This window comes from Heterodontus francisci, chromosome 24, assembly GCF_036365525.1.
Source record: "Heterodontus francisci isolate sHetFra1 chromosome 24, sHetFra1.hap1, whole genome shotgun sequence".
NCBI classification, from domain to species: Eukaryota; Metazoa; Chordata; class Chondrichthyes; order Heterodontiformes; family Heterodontidae; genus Heterodontus; species Heterodontus francisci.
The window spans coordinates 40416472-40437153 of record NC_090394.1 but is presented as its reverse complement, the minus strand read 5'-3'; the positions used below and the strand labels follow the sequence as shown (position 1 = coordinate 40437153).

At 44.8% G+C, this 20682-nt stretch overlaps 1 protein-coding gene across 1 annotated transcript in view; it reads left to right on the top strand.

The window, feature by feature from the left end:
- The window catches only part of LOC137383327 (probable helicase with zinc finger domain), a 429894-nt gene that overhangs the window by 266744 nt on the left and 142468 nt on the right, over positions 1-20682 (top strand). The window contains 1 exon segment of the mRNA XM_068056011.1: positions 18192-18271. Coding sequence (XP_067912112.1) covers positions 18192-18271 — 80 coding nt within the window.

Genomic DNA, 20682 nt, shown 5'->3' with positions numbered 1-20682 from the left:
CACACAACACAATGGTGGGTACCCTCAGTGTGAAGACAGTACTTCGTCTCCAAGAGGGCAGTGCGGTAGTCACTCCTACTAATACTGTCATGGACAGATGCATCTGCGACATGTAGATTGGTGCGGACGAGGTTAAGTAGATTTTTACCTCTTATTGGTTCCCTCACCACCAGCTGCAGATGCAGTCTAGCAGCTATGTTCTTTAGGACTCAGCCAGCTCGGTCAGTAGTAGTGCTAGCTTGGTGATGGACATTGAAGGTCTCCCACCCAGAGTACATTTTGTGCCCTTGCTACCCTCAGTGCTTCTTCCCATAGGTGTTCAACAGGGAGAAGCACTGATTTAGCAGCCGGGGGGACAGTAGGTGGTAACCAGCAGGAGGTTTCCTTGCCCATATTTGACTTGATGCCATGTTGAAGGCCAATCATCTCAGCCCCAGGACATTGCTGCAGGAGTTCCTCAGGGTTGTGGCTGAGGCCTAACCATCTTGAGCTGCTTCCTCAATGACCTTCCCTCCATCATAAGGTCAGAAGTGGGAATGTTCACTGATGATTGCACAGTGTTCAGTACCATTCACGACTCAAATACTAAAACAGTCTGTGCCCACATGCAGCAAGACCTGGATAACATTCAAGCTTAAGCTGATAAGTGGCAAGTAACATTCGCTTCACACAAGTGCCAGGCAATGGCCATCTTCAACAAGAGAGAATCTAACCATCTTCCTATGACATTCACTGGCATTACTGTCACTAAATCCTCCACCATCGACATTCTGGGCGCTACCATGGACCAGCTATATAAATACCGTGGCTACAAGAGCAGGTCAGAGGCTGGGATTTCTGAGGCATATAACTCATCTCCTGACTCCCCAAAGTCTGTCCACCATCTACAAGGCACAAGTCAGGAGTGTGGTGGAATACTGTCCACTTGCTTGGATGAGTGTAGCTCTAACAACACTCCAGAAACTCGACACCATACAGGATATAACAGGCAGCCTGATCGGCACTGCATCCACCGCCTTAAACATTCACTCCCTCCACCACTGGTGCACAGTGGCAGCAGTGTGTATTGTCTACAGGATGCACTGCCGCAACTCGCCAAGTCTCCTTCGACAGCACTGTCCAAACCGGTGACCGTACCACCTGGAAGGACAAGGGCAGCAGACGTATGGGAACACCACCATCTGTAAGTTCCTCTCCAAGCTACACACCATCCTGACTTGGAACTATAATCACTGTTGCTTCACTGTCGCTGGATCAAAAACCTGCAACTCCCTTCCTAAAAACACTGTAGCTGTACCAACACCACATGGAGTGCAACGGTTCAAGAAGGTGGCTCACCACCAGGTTCTCATAGGCAGTTAGGGATGGGCAACAATGCTGGCCTTCCCAGCGACGCTCACATCCTGTGAAAGAATTTAAAAAAAGACTTGTTTTCACTACAACTACAATAAGCTAATGCTTCAGGGAGTGGGGAGTGGATGATATTTAACTCCAAATTTTAAGGAACTGTATTTTAATTGGAACTTCCTGAGGAATTCTGGCATTTTTAACTGCTGTACTTTTACTGGCAGATTTAATATCCATTGGTATTGAACACAGATGATCATCTTCCACCTGTTGAAATGTGGTATCTTACTCTCCTCTAAAAGGAATTAAAATTACATATGAGAAGCATGTCCTGAGGCATACCCTTATTGCAGAGATGGCAGGGAAGACGGGCTGGGTTAGAAGGTTTTGTTTTGTTTTCTGTACTTGTACATCTGCGAGAGTATTTGGGTTCATGATAAGTACATCCTTCAGTGTGGTGATTTGGAGACGGCAAATGCTGGAAGCCTGAAACAAAAAGTAAACTATGGTGGAAAAGTTCTGTCAGCATCTGAAAGAGAAAAAACGTGTTGGCCATTTCAAGTGTACCCTGCAATTTTGAACTTTAACCTATCCCTCCTTTTCCAGCTGATGGGCCTGCTGTGTATATCCACTGTTTTTATTTCATTCTTCCATTTATCCCCGTTGTAGCAAAGCTGCAGATGTCTGTAATTAATAGTATCAGCTGGTTGACGAGCAATATACTGCAGTCAAATCCTCTTGTCCAGTGTCCAAACTGATTTGATACCCTTTAACCAGGTGGTTCTGTTAATGCAACTGCACTTTCTATAGGGTAGGCCAGCAAGCCATTACATTTTCCTGAACTTTTCGATTTAAGGATCAGCAAACCAAATAAAGCATAATTTAAAATAAAAACAGAACGTGCTGGAAAAAACTCAGCAGGTCTGACAGCATCTGTGGAGAGAGAGAAACAGAGTTCATGTTTCAGGTCAGTGACCCTTCTTCAGAACCCATAATTTAATCTTTTTTTCTCAAAATGGAATTGTGGATATCTGGTTGAAATCAATGCCGGCTGAAACGTTTTCATCGCTGTTTAGTACAGTCATTTTGAAAGACTGCAGCCTTCAACTGCAGGTAGAGCAGGATGTTCTCATATTGAGGCTCAGCTTAGTGGCATTATCTTCAAGCCTATCATCAACTATGGTAAATTGTATTGAGACAGTACTGTAGGAGGAGGTATAGAGAGATGGTGGTCACTTGTGCTGGGCACAACAATCTGTGATTGGTGTGCATCTATTGGTGATCATGTACAAGACAGTAACAACTGCAATTATATTGCATCTTTACGTAAGCCAACGGCACCCACCTTTACCTCACGCCCACCTCTCTCAACCCCTCCACTGCCTCTGAGTTGTCAGGCTGCTTGTCCAAGATTCATTACTGGATGAGCAGAAATTTCCTCCAATTAAACATTGGGAAGACCAAAACCAGTACCTCCAGCTCCACCACAAACTCTATTCCCTGGCCACTGATTCCTTTCCCCCTCCTGGACTATGGCTCAGCCTTTTCTTCTTCTTTGGCCTCCTTGTCTCGAGAGACAATGGGTAAGCGCTTAGAGGTGGTCAGTGGTTTGTTGAGCAGTGCCTGGAGTGGCTATAAAGGCCAATTCTAGAGTGACAGACTTCCACAGGCGCTGCAGATAAAATTGGTTGTCGGGGCTGTTAAACAGTTGGCTCTCTCCTTGCACTTCTCTCTTTTTTCCTGCCAACTGCTAAGTCTCTTCGAGTCGCCACTCTTTAGCCCCGCCTTTATGGCTGTCCGCCAGCTCTGGCGATCACTGGCAACTGACTCCCATGACTTGTGGTCATTGTCACAGGACTTCATGTCGCGTTTGCAGACATCTCTAAAGCGGAGACACGGACGGTCGGAGGGTCTGATACCAGTGACTAACTCGCTGTACAATGCGTCCTTGGGGGTCTTGCCATATGGCTCAGGCTAAACCACAGTATAAGCAATACTCTTTACTTGCATGATATAGCCAAACAAGACATCGAGGTTGGAGTTGGAATGTATCAGATGGGACAGCATCTAATAAAACAGCTCATTCTGTAGATATTCGTATCTTGTGCTCAAACTGCATGACTCTAATGTCTGTAAAATGCGAAACGAGATGTTTTCATTCTGAATGTAGATCTTCATTGTCTAATCACATCCCAGCTTCTACCTCTATGTCTTGTATACCTGTCCAGCTTTATCATGTAGACAAAATGAATGCAAATGAGGATTTATCTATCTAGTTTTGATTAACCCTTACAATGATGGAAAAGCTCAGTCAGCATCTGAAAGAGAAAAACAATTGCACAGACAGTAGTACAAATAGTAATTCAATGGTTTGCTATACACTGAATCCCAGCAGTGTGTATATCAGAGAAGGACGTCCCAAATTCACAAGGAGAAACCTTATGATGTAGTTTTCTAAAAAGCCTTTGATAAAGCATGCCATCAGACGTTATTTTACAAACTAAACCCTGTCTGTGACATGGATAAACCCTAGATATGGATTGGTAATGAACACAGTGGCGCAGTGGTTAGCACCGCAGCCTCACAGCTCCAGGGACCCGGGTTCAATTCTGGGTACTGCCTGTGCGGAGTTTGCAAGTTCTCCCTGTGTCTGCGTGGGTTTCCTCCGGGTGCTCCGGTTTCCTCCCACATGCCAAAGACTTGCAGGTTGATAGGTTAATTGGCCATTATAAATTGCCCCTAGTATAGGTAGGTGGTAGGGAAATATATAGAGACAGGTGGGGATGTGATAGGAATATGGGATTAGTGTAGGATTAGTATAGATGGGTGGTTGATGGTCGGCACAGACTCGGTGGGCCGAAGGGCCTGTTTCAGTGCTGTATCTCTAAAACTAAAAACTAAAAAGGCCAGAAACAGAAAGTCATTGTAAGAGGAGCTAGTGTGAAATGTGGGAGACGTTGAATGGGGTGCCACATGCTCCTTGCTGAAACCTCTCTTGTTTTGTGGAATTACAGTCTTAATGCAATGTAGTTAAATTCACAGATGTAAGCAAGCTAGGAAGGCACCTTGGACTCGGAGGAGGCAGGCAAGCTCTTACAAGGTCAGATTGACAGACTGGACTGATTGGAAGTAATTGTGAAACCAAAATGCATTATTTATTTTTCAAGAACCTGAAAAGATTTTTTGTTCGTTCCTGTGATTTGAGTGTTGCTGGCAAAGACAGCATTTGTTACCCATCCATAATTGCCCTTGAGAATCTGGTGGTGAGCCACCTTCTTGAACCACAATGCTATGGTGCTAGGTACACCCACAATGCTGTTAGGGAGGGAGTTCCAGGATTTTGACCCAGCAACAGTGAAGGAACAGTGATATAGTTCCAAGTCACGATAGCGTGTGGCTTGAAGGGGAACTTGCAGGTGGTGATGTTCCCATGTGTCTGTTGCCCTTGTCCTTCTAGGTGGTAGAGGTCGTGGGTTTGGAAGATGCGATCAAAGGAGGTTGTAGATGGTACACAGTGCACCAGTTCCCCCACACATGCCTGTTCCTCCTCTTGGGACTTGAATTCAGTATCTGTCTGAGTTGGAAATGTCACCTTGGACTTTCTCAACAAGAGCTGGATGTTTGCGCAAAGCCGGATGGTGAAAGCATTGGAGCATGCTGATGGCTGAAATCCGACGTTGTAGTTTGAGGATGGTGCGTAACCACAAGTTCAAGGTGCTGGTCACTGGAGCTTGGAGAATAGTAAAGCATCTTCTGGTGCAGTGCTGCACTGCAAATGGCTTCAGCAAATCCACCATTGGAAAGTCTAGAGGAAAAAAAGATCTCTCATCTTGTAAATAACTGAAGTAGGAGAAAAGTTTGGGGACGAGAAGGTAAGCATGCAGGTGCAACAGGCAGTAAAAAAGGCAAGTGGAATGTTGGCCTTCATAGCGAGAGGATTCGAGTACAGAAGCAAGGATGTCTTGCTGCAATTATAGAGGGCCTTGGTGAGGCCACACCTCGAATATTTTGTGCAGTTTTGGTCTCCTTATCTGAGGAAGGACGGTCTTGCTATAGAGGGAGTGCAGCGAAGGTTTACCAGACTGATTCCTGGGATGGTGGGACCGACGTATGAGGAGAGATTGAGTCGGTTAGGATTATATTCGCTGGAGTTCAGAAGAATGAGGGGGTATCTCATAGAAACCTATAAAATTCTAACAGGTCTTGACAGGGTAGATGCCGGAAGGATGTTCCCGATGGTGGGGAGTCCAGAACAGGGGTAATAAGGATAGGGGGTAAACCTTTCAGGACTGAGATGAGGAGAAATTTCTTTACCCAGAGAGTGGTGAGTCTGTGGAATTCGCTACCACAGAAAGCAGTTGAGGCCAAAACATTGTATGTTTTCAAGAAGGAGTTCGATATAGCTCTTGGGGCGAAAGGGATCAAAGGATATGGGGGGAAAGCGGGAACAGGTTACTGAGTTGGATGATCAGCCATGATCATAATGAATGGTGGAGCAGGCACGAAGGGCCGAATGGCCTACTCCTATTTTCTATGTTTCTATGAGAAGAAAGAATAATGAATAAACAAAAGTAAAAGCATTGTAAGCAATAGCATAAATCTATCGTAAGCAGTATAGCTGGACTGTGATAAACATCAACAGCTACATTCTAGGTCGTTGACTACCATTCAGCAACACTCCGGTGGTCTACTAATTTAGTTAAAGTGCACTCCAAATAAATTCAGAAATCTTCACAACTTCTGATAGAGCATTCGGACATCTAAATGCACAGATTCTTACTTAATCAGCCCAGTGATGCATACAGGCGTCTATCACAAAGTGGTCAGAATAAAGCATTGCAGACCTGTGAGCCTGAGGTGTTGGTAAACCTCAGTGCACACTAAGGATGGAATTTAATGGGGCCACCCCCCCCCGTAGATGGGCTGGGAGTTGGTAGGGGCCCTAGAATTGCAACAGAAGACTGGGGGGGGAGCGGGCATTGCCTTCCCCTTGCACCGCGATCATGTTGGGGGCTGGAAAGGTCAAAACAGCCTTCCTTCCCAGAGGCCAATTGAGGCCTTTAAGTGGCCAATCATGAGCCATTTAAGGGTCTCCCCACCTCTGTTGGAATTAAACCAGTGGTGGGAGGAAGCCTCCGCCACATGGGGAGGTTGCCCAGTAAAACAAGGCAGCCTCCCTGCAGCTGGTGGAGGTGGCCTCGTCTGTGGCAATCTGTGGCCCACAGAGGGCCCTCGGCAGCAAAGGCTGCTCTTCCGATAATAACGCCATCGACAGGGCTGCCGGACTGGCCCTGGTATCCCCACCTCACTTACCTTTGGTCTGGGGCTCCAGCGCTGGGCCTGATGCCAGACCCCCAGTAGTACTGGTAGTGGTCACTGCTCCCAGTGCTGCCGATACTACTGAGCTGCTGGCCCTCTGATTGGCTGGCATCTCTTGGAGACTGCTTTTGGCACCGGTCTGTTAATTGCCCGAGTGCAGTTAAATCATGCCGGGGGCTCCAATGAGCCGAGGCAGGGTTCCCCTCACCTTTTTGGTCCGGTGCCAGGAGCCCTGCCAGTGCGACTAAATTGAGCCCCAGGTTCAGTGTTGCTTCCCACCCCAACCCCCTTTCCTGACAACAACCTTCACATTTTGAGCTCCTGCTTTCAGACACTCGAACAGCCGCCTGCCAACCCACGGCAGCCCCAGGAGGAGGAGAGAGAGCAACAGCATAGCACTGATGATGAAGCCCCATCACTTGATCTGACACTTGCAGGCACTAGCTTAGATATTGGCACCGCACATTCTTTGGAGGCTCGTTTAGAGTTGGAAACAGTATGTGGTTTGTCAATCAGGCACAAGTGGCCTGCAGCCAGACCAATGGTAAAGGATGGTTCATTTGCCAACTCACCAGGACGAGATCGCAGATGAGTACTGGTGAAGAGGACTCAGTTGAAAGACATCAATGGGGCGGCATACAGGAGAGTGTTGATGGGCATGCACAGCAAGATGCTGGGTGCATTGACTAGTTTGTCACTGTCAAGGAGGATGGAGGAGTCTGGCTCCAACTTGGCTGACAGCTTGTCCTCTCCGCAGCCTTTGCTCCATCTCCATCATATTGCAGGCCCAGAGACACTGCCGCTGGTGCCCCCATACCTGGACACGTTACCTAATCCTCTGTCCACTGCTCACCATCCCACAACTCCCTCATGCCAGTAAGGATACGGCAACATCCAGGAACTCGCCAAAGCACCTCCATAAACAGTCCAGAGTACTTCCAGGCACTTTGCAATAGAAAAGGTTTCAAAAATCACCTTATATGCAATCTCGGACATCCTTTGTGATTGTGACAAAGGTAAACTTTCCATCCTCGTCCTTCTTGACCTGTCTGTTGCCTTTGACTGCAGGTTGACCACACCATCCTCCTCTAGTGCCTCTCCACTGTTGCACTGTCCCCCATCTGGGTGGGACTGCTCTCACCTGGTTCCATTCTTAAATATCTAATCATAGCCAGAGAATCACTTGGAATGGTTTTTCCTCCTACTCCTGCACCGTTGCCTATGGTGTCCCCCACGAATCTATCCTTAGCCTCCTCCTATTTGTCATCTACATGCTGTCCCTCGGTGACATCACCTGAAATCGCAGCGTTAGTTTTCACATGTATGCTGACGCCACTCAGCTCTACCTCAGCACCACTTCTTTCAGCTCCTCCACTGTTGCTAAATTATCAGACTGCTTATCTGACAACCAATACTGGATGAGTAGAAATTTCCTCCAATTAAATATTGGGAAGACTGAAGCCATTGATTTCAGTGCCTGCTCCAAACTCTGTTTTCCAGCTACCAACTCCATCTCTTTCCCAGTCAACAGTCTGAGATTAAGCCAGTCTGTTTGCAACCTTGGTGTCACATTTGATCCCTCAAGATGAGCTTCCAACTTCCTGTTCGTGCCGTTACTAAGACCGCTTATTTTCATCTCGGTAGCATCGCCCGACTTCCTCCCCACTCTCAGCTCATTTGCTGCTGAAACAGTCATTCGTGCACTCATTATCTCCAGACTGGACTATTTCTACCCACTCCTGGCTGGTCACCCACATACTGCTCTCTGTAAACTTGAGGTCGTCCAAATCTCTGCTGCCCATGTCTTAACACGCGCCAGGTCCTGTTCCCCTTTGACCCCTGTGCTCGCTGACCTACATTGGCTCCCAGTCAAGCAACGTATTGATTTTAAAATTCTCATCTTTGTTTTTAAATCCCTCCATGGCCTCGCCCCTCCCTATCTCTGTAATCTCCTCCAGTCCCATAACCCTCCAAGCTGTCTACGTTCCTCTAATTCTGGCTTTTGTGCATTCCTGATTTTAATCGCTCCACAATGGTTATAGAGTCATAGAGAGATACAGCACTGAAACAGGCCCTTCGACCCACCGAGTCTGTGCCGACCAACAACCACCCATTTATACTAATCCTACATTAATCCCAATCATGTCTCCACAATTCTCCTTCCTAAACTAGGGGCAATTTACAATGGCCAATTTACCTTTCAACCTGCAAGTCTTTGGCTGTGGGAGGAAACCGGAGCACCCGGCGGAAACCCACGCAGTCATAGGGAGAACTTGCAAACTCCGCACAGGCAGTACCCAGAACTGAACCCAGGTCACTGGAGATGTGAGGCTGCAGTGCTAACCACTGCGCCACTGTGCTGCCCATTGCTGGCGATGCTTTCAATTGCCTAGGCTCTAAACTGTGTAATACCCTCCCTATGCCTCTCTACCTTGCTTTCCTCTTTCAAGATGCTTCTTAAAACCTACTACTTTGACCAATCATCTGACCTAATATCTCCCTTCGTTTTATAATGCTGCTATGAAGTGCCTTGGGATGTTTTATTGCAGTAAAGGTGTTATATGGTTGAGGGAAGGGCAGGACTGGCAGCTCAATATTCCAGGATATAGAATCTTCAGGTGTGACAGTGGGGGGTGTAAAAGAGGTGGTGGCATTGCACTATTGATCAAGGAGTCAATTACTGCAGTAAGGAGGGATGATATCTTAGAAGATTCCTCAAATGAGGCCATATGGATAGAACTTAAAAACAAGGGGGAAATCCCTTGGCTGGGAGTGTACTACAGGCCTCCAAATAGTCAGGGAGAGATAGAGGAGCAGATATGTAGGCAAATCTCAGAGAGGTGTAAAAATAATAGGGTAATAATGGGCGATTTCAACTTCTCCAATATTAACTTGGATAGTCTTCGTGCAAAAGGCTTAAAAGGGGGCAGAATTCTTGAAGTGCATCCAGGAGAGCTTTATGAACCAGCACATAGAAAGTCCTACAAGAGAAGGGGCAGTACTGGACCTAATCTAAGGGAATGAAGCAGGACAAGTGGTAGAAGTGTCAGTGGGGGAGCATTTTGGGGATAGTGACCATAACTGTAAGATTTAAGGTAGTTATGGAAAAGGACAAAGAGGGACTGGAAATAAAGGTACTGAATTGGGGGAAGGCCAATTTCAATATGTTAAAACAGGATCTGGCCAAAGTGGACTTGGAGCAGCTACTTGTAGGAAAGTCTACATCAGGCCAGTGGGAATCATTCAAAAAGGAAATAGTGAAAGTTCAGGGCCAACATGTTCCCATGCAGGTGAAGGGTAGGACCAACAAGTCCAGGGAACCCTGGATGTCCAGGGATATAGAGGATTGAGTAAGGGGGAAAAAAAGGAGGCTAATGGCAGATTCAGAGCACTGAAAACAGCGGAGGCCCTGGAGGAGTATAGAAAGTGTAGGGGGGGTACTTAAAAAAAAAAGTAATTAGGAGGGCGAAGAGGGGGCATGAAACAACACTGGCAGGCAAGATGAAGGAAAATCGCACGGCATTTTATAAGTATATTAAGGGCAAGAGGAAGACCAGGCAAAGAGAAGGGCCCATTAGGGACCAAAGTGGCAATCTGTGTGTAGAGCCGGAGGACGAAGGTGAGGTTTTAAATGATTACTTTTTATCTGTGTTCACTATGGAGAAGGACCATGTAGGCGTAGAGATCAGGGAGGGGGATTGTGATATGCTCAAACAAATTAGCATTGAAAGGGAGGAGCTATTAGCGGGATTAAAAGTGGAGAAATCCCCAGGCCCAGATGAGATGTATCCCAGGCTGTTATGTGAGGCATGGGAGGAGATCGCAGGGGCTCTGACACAAATCCTCTCTGGCCACAGGAGAGGGACCAGAGGAATGGAGGACAGCGAAAATGGTACCATTATACGAGAAGGGTAGCAGGGATAAACCAGGTAATTACAGGCCGGTGAGTCTAACATCAGTGGTAGGGAAACTATTGGAAAAAACTCTGAGGGACAGGATTAAACTCCACTTGGAGAGGCAGCGATAGTCAGCATGGCTTTGTCAGGGGGAGAACATACCAAATAAACTTGATTGAATTTTTCGAGGAGGTGACTAGATGTGTAGATGAGGGTAAAGCAGTTGAAGTAGTCTACATGGACGTCAGTAAGGCTTTTGATAAGGTCCTGCACGGGAGATTGGTTAAGAAGGTAAGAGTCCATGGGATCCGGGGTAATTTGGCAAATTGGATCCAAAATTGGCTTAGTGGCAGGAGGCAGAGGGTGATGGCCGAAGGTTGTTTTTGCGATTGGGAGCCTGTGACCAGTGATGTACCGCAGGGATTGGTGCTGGGACCCTTGCTGTTTGTTGTGTACATTAATGATTTAGATGTGAAATAAGGAGGTATAATTAGTAAGTTCACAGATGACATGAAAATTGGTGGTGTGGTAAATAGTGAGGAGGAAAGCCTTAGATTACAGGACGATATAGATGGGCAGAGCAGTGGCAAATGGAATTTAATCCTGAGAAGCGTGAAGTGATGCATTTTGGGAGGACTAACAAGGCAAGGGAACATACAATGGATGGTAGAACTGTAGGAAGTACAGAAGGTCAGAGGGACCTTGGTGTACTTGTCCATAGATCATTGAAGGCAGCAGCACAGGTAGATAAGGTGGTTCGGAAGGCAAATGGGATACTTGCCTTTATTAGCCCAGGCATAGAATATAAGAGCAGGGAGGTTATGATAGAGCTGTATAAAACGCTTGTTAGGCCACAACTAGAGTACTGTATACAGTTCTGGTCGCCACACTATAGGAAGAATGTGATTACACTGGAGAGGGTGCAGAGAAGATTCACCAGGATGTTGCCTGGGCTGGAGATTTTCAGCTATGAAGAGAGACTGGATCGGCTAGGGTTGTTTTCCTTAGAACAGAGAAGGCTGAGGAGGGGACCTGATTGAGGTATACAAAGTTATGAGGGGCATAGATAGGCTAGATAGGAAGAAACTTTTTCCCTTAGCGGAGATGTCAATAACAAGGGGACATAGATTTCAGGTGAGGGGATTTGAGGAGAAAAATTTTCACCCAGAGGGTGGTTGGAATCTGGAATGCACTGCCTGAAGAGGTGGTAGAGGCAGGAACCCTCACAACATTTAAGAAGTATTTAGATGAGCACTTGAAACGCCATAGCATACAAGGCTACGGGCCAAGTACGGGGAAAATGGAATTAGAATAGATAGGTGCTTGATGGACGACATGGACATGATGGGCCGAAGGGCCTGTTTCTGTGCTGTATAACTCTATGACTGTATATAAATATAAGTTGTTGTTGGGTGCCTGACACTTTAAATAAGGACCCATCTTGCAGCTTAACACTTTTTGTTTGCAGAGCGATGTAGGAATACATTGTGTGCACATTTGTTCTCCAAATTAAGAATCCTAGCGTCACGTCAGCTGGTTGGATTGTGAGATGTCAGGATAGTGTCCATTCAGAACCTTCTGGTGCATGCATGGGGACCTCCCATTTGCATCCTTCTACTAACAGAATACCGCACAGGCTGTGGCTGGTGGTACAGGGGTGGCACCGAGAGCAGCACAAGGCCTCGAACACTGCTGCAAATGGTACTATGCAAGGCAATTTCTCACCTTAAATCTTGAACTCCAACTGGTACATCTTCCATATCATTTTGTTGTGCATTCTGAGCTTTTTGGTAATGGAATATGTGAAAAAAGCAATTCTTTATAGTTTCCACAGAATAATGGACTGAGTCATGGAATTTGATACCCAAGCACCTGTAAAAAAAAAAATCAAAGAATACATTTTTAAAAAATGGAACTTGGCTTGTTCCATCACCATAATTCACTGACCCTGATATGAGTCTTCACAAATATTTTCACACCACCCCCTCTTGGAATACCAGCCTCCAGTTTTTGTTTTATAACTTAACCAAAGTGGTAATTTTTCACTCATGAACCTAGAAGGTGTTTCCATTTCCTCATGATACCAAGGTTGCCACAACATACTTGAGAATACTCTAACACAGTGAAACACAGCTTTACTAAAATGTAGTCACCAGTAAGTATTCATCCATCAACCAATTGTTGCATTTAATATTAAAATTACCACGGGTAGACATGATACTTTGGAGCATTTGGTACAATGAACAAGTCCTTTTTTGTAAACTAGTATACTGTTGATACTATTTCTGAGTTAAAATAAATACATAAAATACTGGAAATACACAGCAAGTCCATGAACATCTGAAAGATAAAAGACATTTCAGGTATAGAACCTGACTGAAGAATTTGTAACCAAATTTCAAGAGGTTGTCAGCTATAAATCAGAGTAGAAAGCATGGATCGAAATGCCATTCTCCATATTGAACCCCTCTCCATATTGACCCCTCTCTGTGCAGCAGCTCCGGTAGTGTTTGTATTTTCATGAATCCTGATGGTTCAAAAATCCTGAGGGAGGGTAATGCCATCAAGTAAAATAAGTTACAAATCCGATAGTCCTCCCTGAAGGCAATTGATCACTCTCAGTTGTGAAACTAAATTGAGCTGGCTATTGACAAGGGGGATGGGTTTTCAGTAGACATCTGTCTGCAACTGAAAACGGACTTTCAAACCTTAATCCAGTAACTTTAAGTTATTTCCATGAGAGCTCCTCTGCATTACACCATCAAATTTTTCTCAGCCAAACTATCTTGTAGATTAGAAGTGGGAACGGGCTGCTGAGCACCAATGCAGGGCGTACGTTTCACTACGAATGAAAGTAAGGATAAAATATCTTCTTTTGCACAGCATCATTTATTACACAAGGAATAAACTACAAAAAACTCAACTTCTTTCAAAAAAAACTTATAGTAGTCAATCGTTATTATAATTTGTCACTAATTCTGATTTTAATTCCATTCAGAAAGCAGCCTTTAATTTGCCTTTCTCGATTATCTGTTGTTCTCAGTGCTTTCTATCTGAGCATTGTGTTTCTCTACTTATGGAGAAACATGTTGTATTTGCTGTAAGTCCTTGGCATGGAAACTATCTAATAAGGTTCTTGCATTGAAAAAGAACTCTACAATCTCAAATACAGAAGCAAAATACTGCAGATGCTGGAACTCTTGAAATAACACGAAAATGCAAGAAACACTCAGCAGGTTAGGCAGGTTAATCACAGAATTGTTACAGTGCAGAAGGAGGCCATTCGGCCCATCATGTCCGCACTGAGCAATTCACTCAGTTCCATTCCCCCGCCTTCAACCCGTAACCCTGCACATTCTTCCTTTTCATATAACAGTCTAATTCCCTTTTGAATGTTTCAATTGAATCTACCTCACATGGACTGCAGCGGTTCAAGGCGGCAGCTCACCACCACCTTCTCACGGGCAATTAGGGATGGGCAATAAATGCCCAATCCACCAACTTGTCTATGTCCTTTTAAATTTCTACACTATCCTCCTCACAATTCACTGTGCTTCCACGTTTCATATCATCTGCAAACTTGGAAATTGTGCACTGTACACCAAGGTCTAGGTCATTAATATATATCGGGAAAAGCAAGGGTCCCAATACTGACCCCTGGGGAGCTCCACTACAAATCTTCCTTCAGCCTGAAAAACATCCATTAACCACTACTCTTTGTTTCCTGTCACTCAGCCTATTCTGTATCCATATTGCTACTGTCCCTTTTATTCCATGAGCTATAACCTTGCTCACAAGTCTGTTGTGTGGCACTGTATCAAAGGCCTTTTGAAAGTCCATGTATACCACGTCCACAGCATTGCCCTCATCAGCCCTCTCTGATACTTCCTCAAAAATCTCCAGCAAGTTAGTTAAACATGATTTTCCCTTAAGAAATCCATGCTGGCTTTCCTTAATTAACCCGCATTTGTCCATGTGACTATTAATCTTGTCCTAAGTTATATTTTCTAATAGTTTCCCCACTACCGAAGTTAAACTGACTGGCCTGTAGTTGCTGGGCTTATCTTTGCACCCTTTTTTGAACAAGGGTGTAATATTTGCAATTCTCCAGTCCTCTGGCACCACCCCGAGTCTAAGCCTCTGTGATTTCCACCCTCACTTCCGTCAGTATCCTTGGATGCATCTCATCCGGTGCTTTATCCACTTTAAGTACAGACAGCCTATCCAATGCATCCTCTTTTTCAATTTTAAACCCTTCTAGTGTCTGACTTACCTCCGCTTTCAACATTGCCTGCGTTGCATCGTCTTCCTTGCTATAGACAGATGCAAAGTTTACTACCTCAGCTATGCCCTCTGCCTCCATGTGTAAATCTTCTTTATGATTGCTAATTGGCCCCACTCCTCCTTTTACCACCCTTTTACTATTTATATGGCTATGGAAAACTTTCGGATACCCTTTAATACTAGCTGCCACTCTCTCTCTTTGCTTCTCTTATTTGCTTTTTCACTTCCCCTCTGGACTTTATATTCAGCCTGGTTCTCAATAGTATTTGCTACCAGCCATCTGTTAGAAGCGCACTTTTTCTTCTTTATCTTAATCTCTACCTCTTTTGTCATCCAGAGAGCTCTGGATTTGTTTGCCCTATCTTTCCCCTTCGAGGGAACATACCTTGACTGTGCCCGAACCATCTCCTCTTTGAAGGTAGTCCATTGTTCAGCTACTGTTTTTCCTGCCAACTTTTGACCCCAATTTATTCACCGCAGCTCCATTCTTACCCCATTGAAGTTGGCTTTCCCCCAGTTAATTATTCTTGCTCTGGATTGTTCTTTGTCCTTTTCCATAGTCAGCCTAAACCTTATGATACAATGATCACTGTCTCCTAAATGCTCTCCAACTGATGCTTGATCCACTTGGCCCACCTCATTCCCAAGAACCAGGTGTAGCAGTGTCTCCTTTCTCATTGGACCAGCAACATACTGCTGTAGAAAATTTTCCTGAACATACTCTTGGAACTCTTGCCACCCACTGCCCCTTACACTACTATTATTCCAGTCTGCGTTTGAATAATTAAAGTCCCCATTATAACTACCTGATAATTTTTGCACCTTTCTGTAATTTCCTTGCAAATTTGTTCCCCCCAGTAACTGGTGGTCTATAGACAGCACCGAGCAATGTAACGGCTCCTTTGTGTTCCTTAGCACTAGCCAGATAGATTCCGTCCTTGCCCCCTCTGGGATATTCTTTTTTCTCCTGCATTGCAGTTAATTAATACTGCCACACTTCCCCCTTTTTCCCTTTCCTATCTTTCCTGAACACCTTGTATCCAGGAATATTTAACACCTAGTCCTGCCCTTCTTTGAGCCAGGTCTCTGTTATAGCCACAACATCATACTTCCACATGGCAATCTGTGCGTTACCTATCTTATTTACTACACTCCGTGCATTCACATACGTACACATTAACCCAGATTTAGACTTTATTACTTTCTCCCTTGCTCTGACCCAGCCTAATAACTCACTATTCCCTACTCTAGTGCTATCTATCTCCCCCAGTATTCTGTGCACCTTGGTATTCCTCTCTGATATTTGCTCCTGGTTCCCACACCCCTGACAAGTTACCAGTTTTGCTTCCCTCCAATCTGAGCTCCCTCTCAGGTTCCCATCCCCAAGACAATCTAGTTTAAACCCTCCCCAACAGCACTAGCAAATATTCCTGTGAGGATATTAGTCCCAGTCCTGCTAAGATGTAACCTGTCCATCTTGTACAGGTCTCACCTGCCCCAGAACCGGTCCCAATGCCTCAGAAATCTTATGCTGTCTCTTACACCAGTTCTCCAGCCATGTATTCAATCGCTCAATTCTCCTATTCCTATGCTCACTCGCACGTGGGGCTGGGAGTATTCCTGAGATTACTGCTTTGAGGTCCTGCTTTTTAATCTCCTTCCTAGCTCCCTAAAATCTGCCTCCAGAAACTCATCCCCCTTCTTACCTATGTCATTGGTGCCAACATAGACCAAAACCTCTGGCTGTTCACCCTATCCCAGAAGAATGTCCTGTCGCGGTTCCGTGACATCCTTGACCCTGGCACCAGGGAGGCAACACACCATCCTGGAGTCATGTCTACGGCCACAGAAATGCCTGACTGTTCCCCTAACAAATCCCCTATCACATCTGCTCTTCTACTCTTCTTCATCCCCTCCTATGCAGCTGAGCCACCTGTGGTACCACAAACTTGTCTCTGACTGCACTTCTCTGAGGAACCATCACCCTCACCAGTATCCAAAATGGAAAATCTATTCGCAAGTGAGATCATCTCAAGGGACTCCTGCACTACCTGCCCGGTTCTTTTAAGCTGCCTGGCGGTCATCCATTCCCTATCTGCCTGCATGCTCCTCACCTGTGGTGCGGCTGCCTCCCTAAACGTGCTATCCATGTGGTTCTCTGCCTTGCGGTTGTACCACAGTGACTCCAGCTGCCGCTCGAGTTCTGAAACCTGGAGCTCAAGCTTGTGCAGCCGGTGACACTTCCTGTAGATGTGTTTGTCAAGGACACATGGTGCGTCGATGATTCCCACATGCCACAGGCTGTACATTCCACTAGACAAAGCTGTCCTGCCATACCTTAACTTTACAGACTATTTATTATAAGTAGAATAGCTTACCAGTTAGTCACCAACCAGCTCCTTCCACTGCACCAAAGTAAGAACCAAATGCTGGAGGGTTGAAAAAAAGGAGCACCTCCTCCCCCCCCACTTCACCGAACTCACCAAACTCATATCTCCACACGCTGTTTGCAGGCTGTACCCAGACCTCTGTATTTATACTTTTTGAAGCAGAAACTGCCGCAACCAGATAGGACTGGTTAGCTACTTAACTAATCAGCTATTCTGCAGTAGAGCTTGTTAATATCTGCCTAAGACTGGAAGAAACTTACTTTACTTTCATAACTTACGTTGCTTTATTTAGAGGGTCAATCTCAGTTAAATGCTAACTGCAGACCAGATTTTATGAAAGATACTGACATTTGAAATCCCCACTCAGCAAACTCATATACTCATCTGATGAATGGTTATCAACCTGAAATGTTAATTTTTTTTTCTTTCTCCGTAGATGCTGCCTGACTTGCTCATTATTTCCAGCATTTTCTGTTATATGTTCAATCTGAAAACAGTGCATAACGATACAAAAGAGAAGTAAAAATCTGAAGCAAGCTTTCTAACTATCATTTGCTTATCATAGGGAGATAGGCAGCCTGATCATTCCCTGTGCTTCCTCAGTACAAAATGCACTGTCCAAGCACAGGGTCGGAGTATGCTTGTGTGTATTGGTCTTAAGTAGGGCAGATGTAATTTTCTCTACTTTTCCTTCTGTACCATGGTCAGTTTCAGTCAGGAGCAAAACTGGAATACCCCAGATTGAAAAGCAGTTGTGCAAGTTGAGGTTTTTTGCATCTTCTAGCATGTTGCACACTTACAAGCACAAAAAGAAATTATTGAAGTTAGTAGCCGTGCAAGGCAACTTTGTGTGCATCAGTTCCAATATGACATATTGCTTATGATGCTGCCTCACTGTGCTAAACACAGAGGCATCAATGATGCATCTCAAATAATCATTAGCATTCATTTTCAGGTAGAGAAAGGATGACACCAAGATCAGATGTGGGATCATTTTGGACTCCGGGCAGAAAGAATAATGATGTGAGAGAAAAGGTACCTACCTCTCCTTTAACTCAAATTACAATTTAAATTAACAAAGGGAAAAAATTACCTTGATCTATCTCCTGGCAATGGATTGGAGATGTTATTGCACTGGAGATGTGTGATTTGGGGTCAGCTGAATTATAGACATGCCCACCTTACTTTGAAACCTAACTGGTTAACCTGAATTGGTAATGATTGGAGGATCAAGAAATAGCAGTTGTGATGTGAAAAACCACATCTGCTTTAATGTCATATGCTACTGTGGTCATTCAATTCTGGAACCTGTGAATCAAGCAACATCTATTGCCGAATCATAATTCTGTTAATGAAATTATGGAGGCGCCATTAACATTCAGGCGCACTTCAACTTTATTTTAAAGCAATCTACCTTCTTCCAACCTTCTGAAAGCAATCTCTGTTTCTGCCTCTCTCTGCAGTAGTCATTTAGGGCATAGAAGGAAGCGATTCGACTCATCGAGTCCATGTCGGCTCCCCATGGAGCAATCCAGTCAGTCCCACTCGCTCGCTTGATTCCCGTAGCCCTGCAGCTTTATTTCCTTCAAGTGCCTTCCCTATTTCCTTTTGGAATCATTGATTGTCTCCACTTCCACCACCCTCGTGGGCATCAAGTTCCAGGTCATTAACACTTGCTGTGTAAAAAGGGTCTTCCTCACATTCCCCCTGCATCTCTTGCCCAAAACCTTCAATCTGTGTCCCCTAGTCCTTGTACCATCAGTTAATAGGAACAGTTTTTCCTTGTCTATCTTATCTCAGCCTGTCATAATCTTAGCAAATCTCCTCTCAATCTTTGCTCCAGGGAGAACAACCCCAGTTTCTCCAACCTAGCATAACTAAAATCCCCCATCCCTGAAACCATTCTGGTAAATCTCGTTTGCACCCTCTCAAGGATCCTCACATCCTTCCAGAAGTGTGGTGACCGGAACTGAACGGAACACTCTACTTGGGGCCTAACCAGAGCTTCGTAAAGGTTCAGAAGAACTTCCCTGTCCTCTATGCCTCTATTTATGAAGCTCAAGATCCCATATGCTTTGCTCACCACTCTCTCAATATGTCTTGCCACCTTCAAAGATAGATGCACATGCACCTGCAGGTCCCTCTGTTCCTGTACACTCTTCAGAACTGCACCATTAAGTATATATTTCCTCACCCTAATTCTTCTGCTAAAATGCATCACCTGACACTTGTCTGTATTAAATTCCATCTGTCACTTGTCTGTCCATTCTGCTCGCCTATCTATGTCCTGTTGCAGGTGGTTTGTATCATTCTCACTGTTTGACACTCCTCCAAGTTTGGTATCATCGGTCAATTTTGAAATTCTACTCTGTATTCCAAGATCCAAGTCATTTATATTTAGCAATAAAAAACAGTGGTCCCAGCACTGACCCTTGAGGAACACCACTGTCTACATTCCTTCAGCCTGAAACAACCATTTACCAGGACTTCCTGCTTTCTGTCCTTATGCCAATTATTATCCAATTGGACACTGACCCACCTATTCCAGGAGCCTCAGTTTTGTTAACCAGCCTTTTTATATGGTACTTTATCAAACACTTCCTTAAAATCTATATGGACAATATCCACCGCATTCCTTTCATCAACCTTCCCTGTTATTTCATCGAAAAAATTCAGTTAGATTAGTCAAGCATGATCTTTATTTTACAAATCCATGCTGGCTCTCCTTAATTAACTCAAACCTCTCCAAGTGCCTGTTGCTTTTTTCCTTGGTTATTGTTTCCTAAAACCTTACCCACCACTGATGTTAAACTAATTGGCCTGCAGTTGCTAGGACTGTCCTTGCACTCTTCCTAGAATAAGGGTGTCACATTTGCCACTCTCCAACCTTCTGGCACCTCCCCCATATCAAGCAAAGATTGGAAGATTATAGCAGGCCCTTCAGCTATTTCCACTCCCACCGCCTTTAGCAACCTTGGATGCAAGCCATCCAGGCCTGGTGACATTTCTACCCTAAGCATAGCTAGCCTTTCCAGTACCTGCTCCCTCTCAATTTCTACCCTATTCATTGACTCTGCTCTTTCTGCTTCTACCGATATTTTGTCAGATTCCTCTTCCTTAGTAAATACCGATTAAAAAGTACTCATTAAGTATTCTAGCCTTGTCTTGTGCCTCTAAGTATATTGTCCTCTTTGTCCCTAATAGGCCCCATTCCACCTCTTGCTACCCGCTTCCTATTTACATGGCGGTAGAAGATTTTTGGGTTCCCTTTTATGTTAAGTGCCATTCTATTCTCATATTCTGTCTTTGCCAGTCTTATTTTGCTCTTCACCTTCCCTCTCAACTTAATGTATTTGACCTGGTTCCCACTTGAAGAATTCACCTTACATGCATGATACACCCTCTTTTTTTGTTTCATCATAATCTCTATCTCCCTCGACATCCAA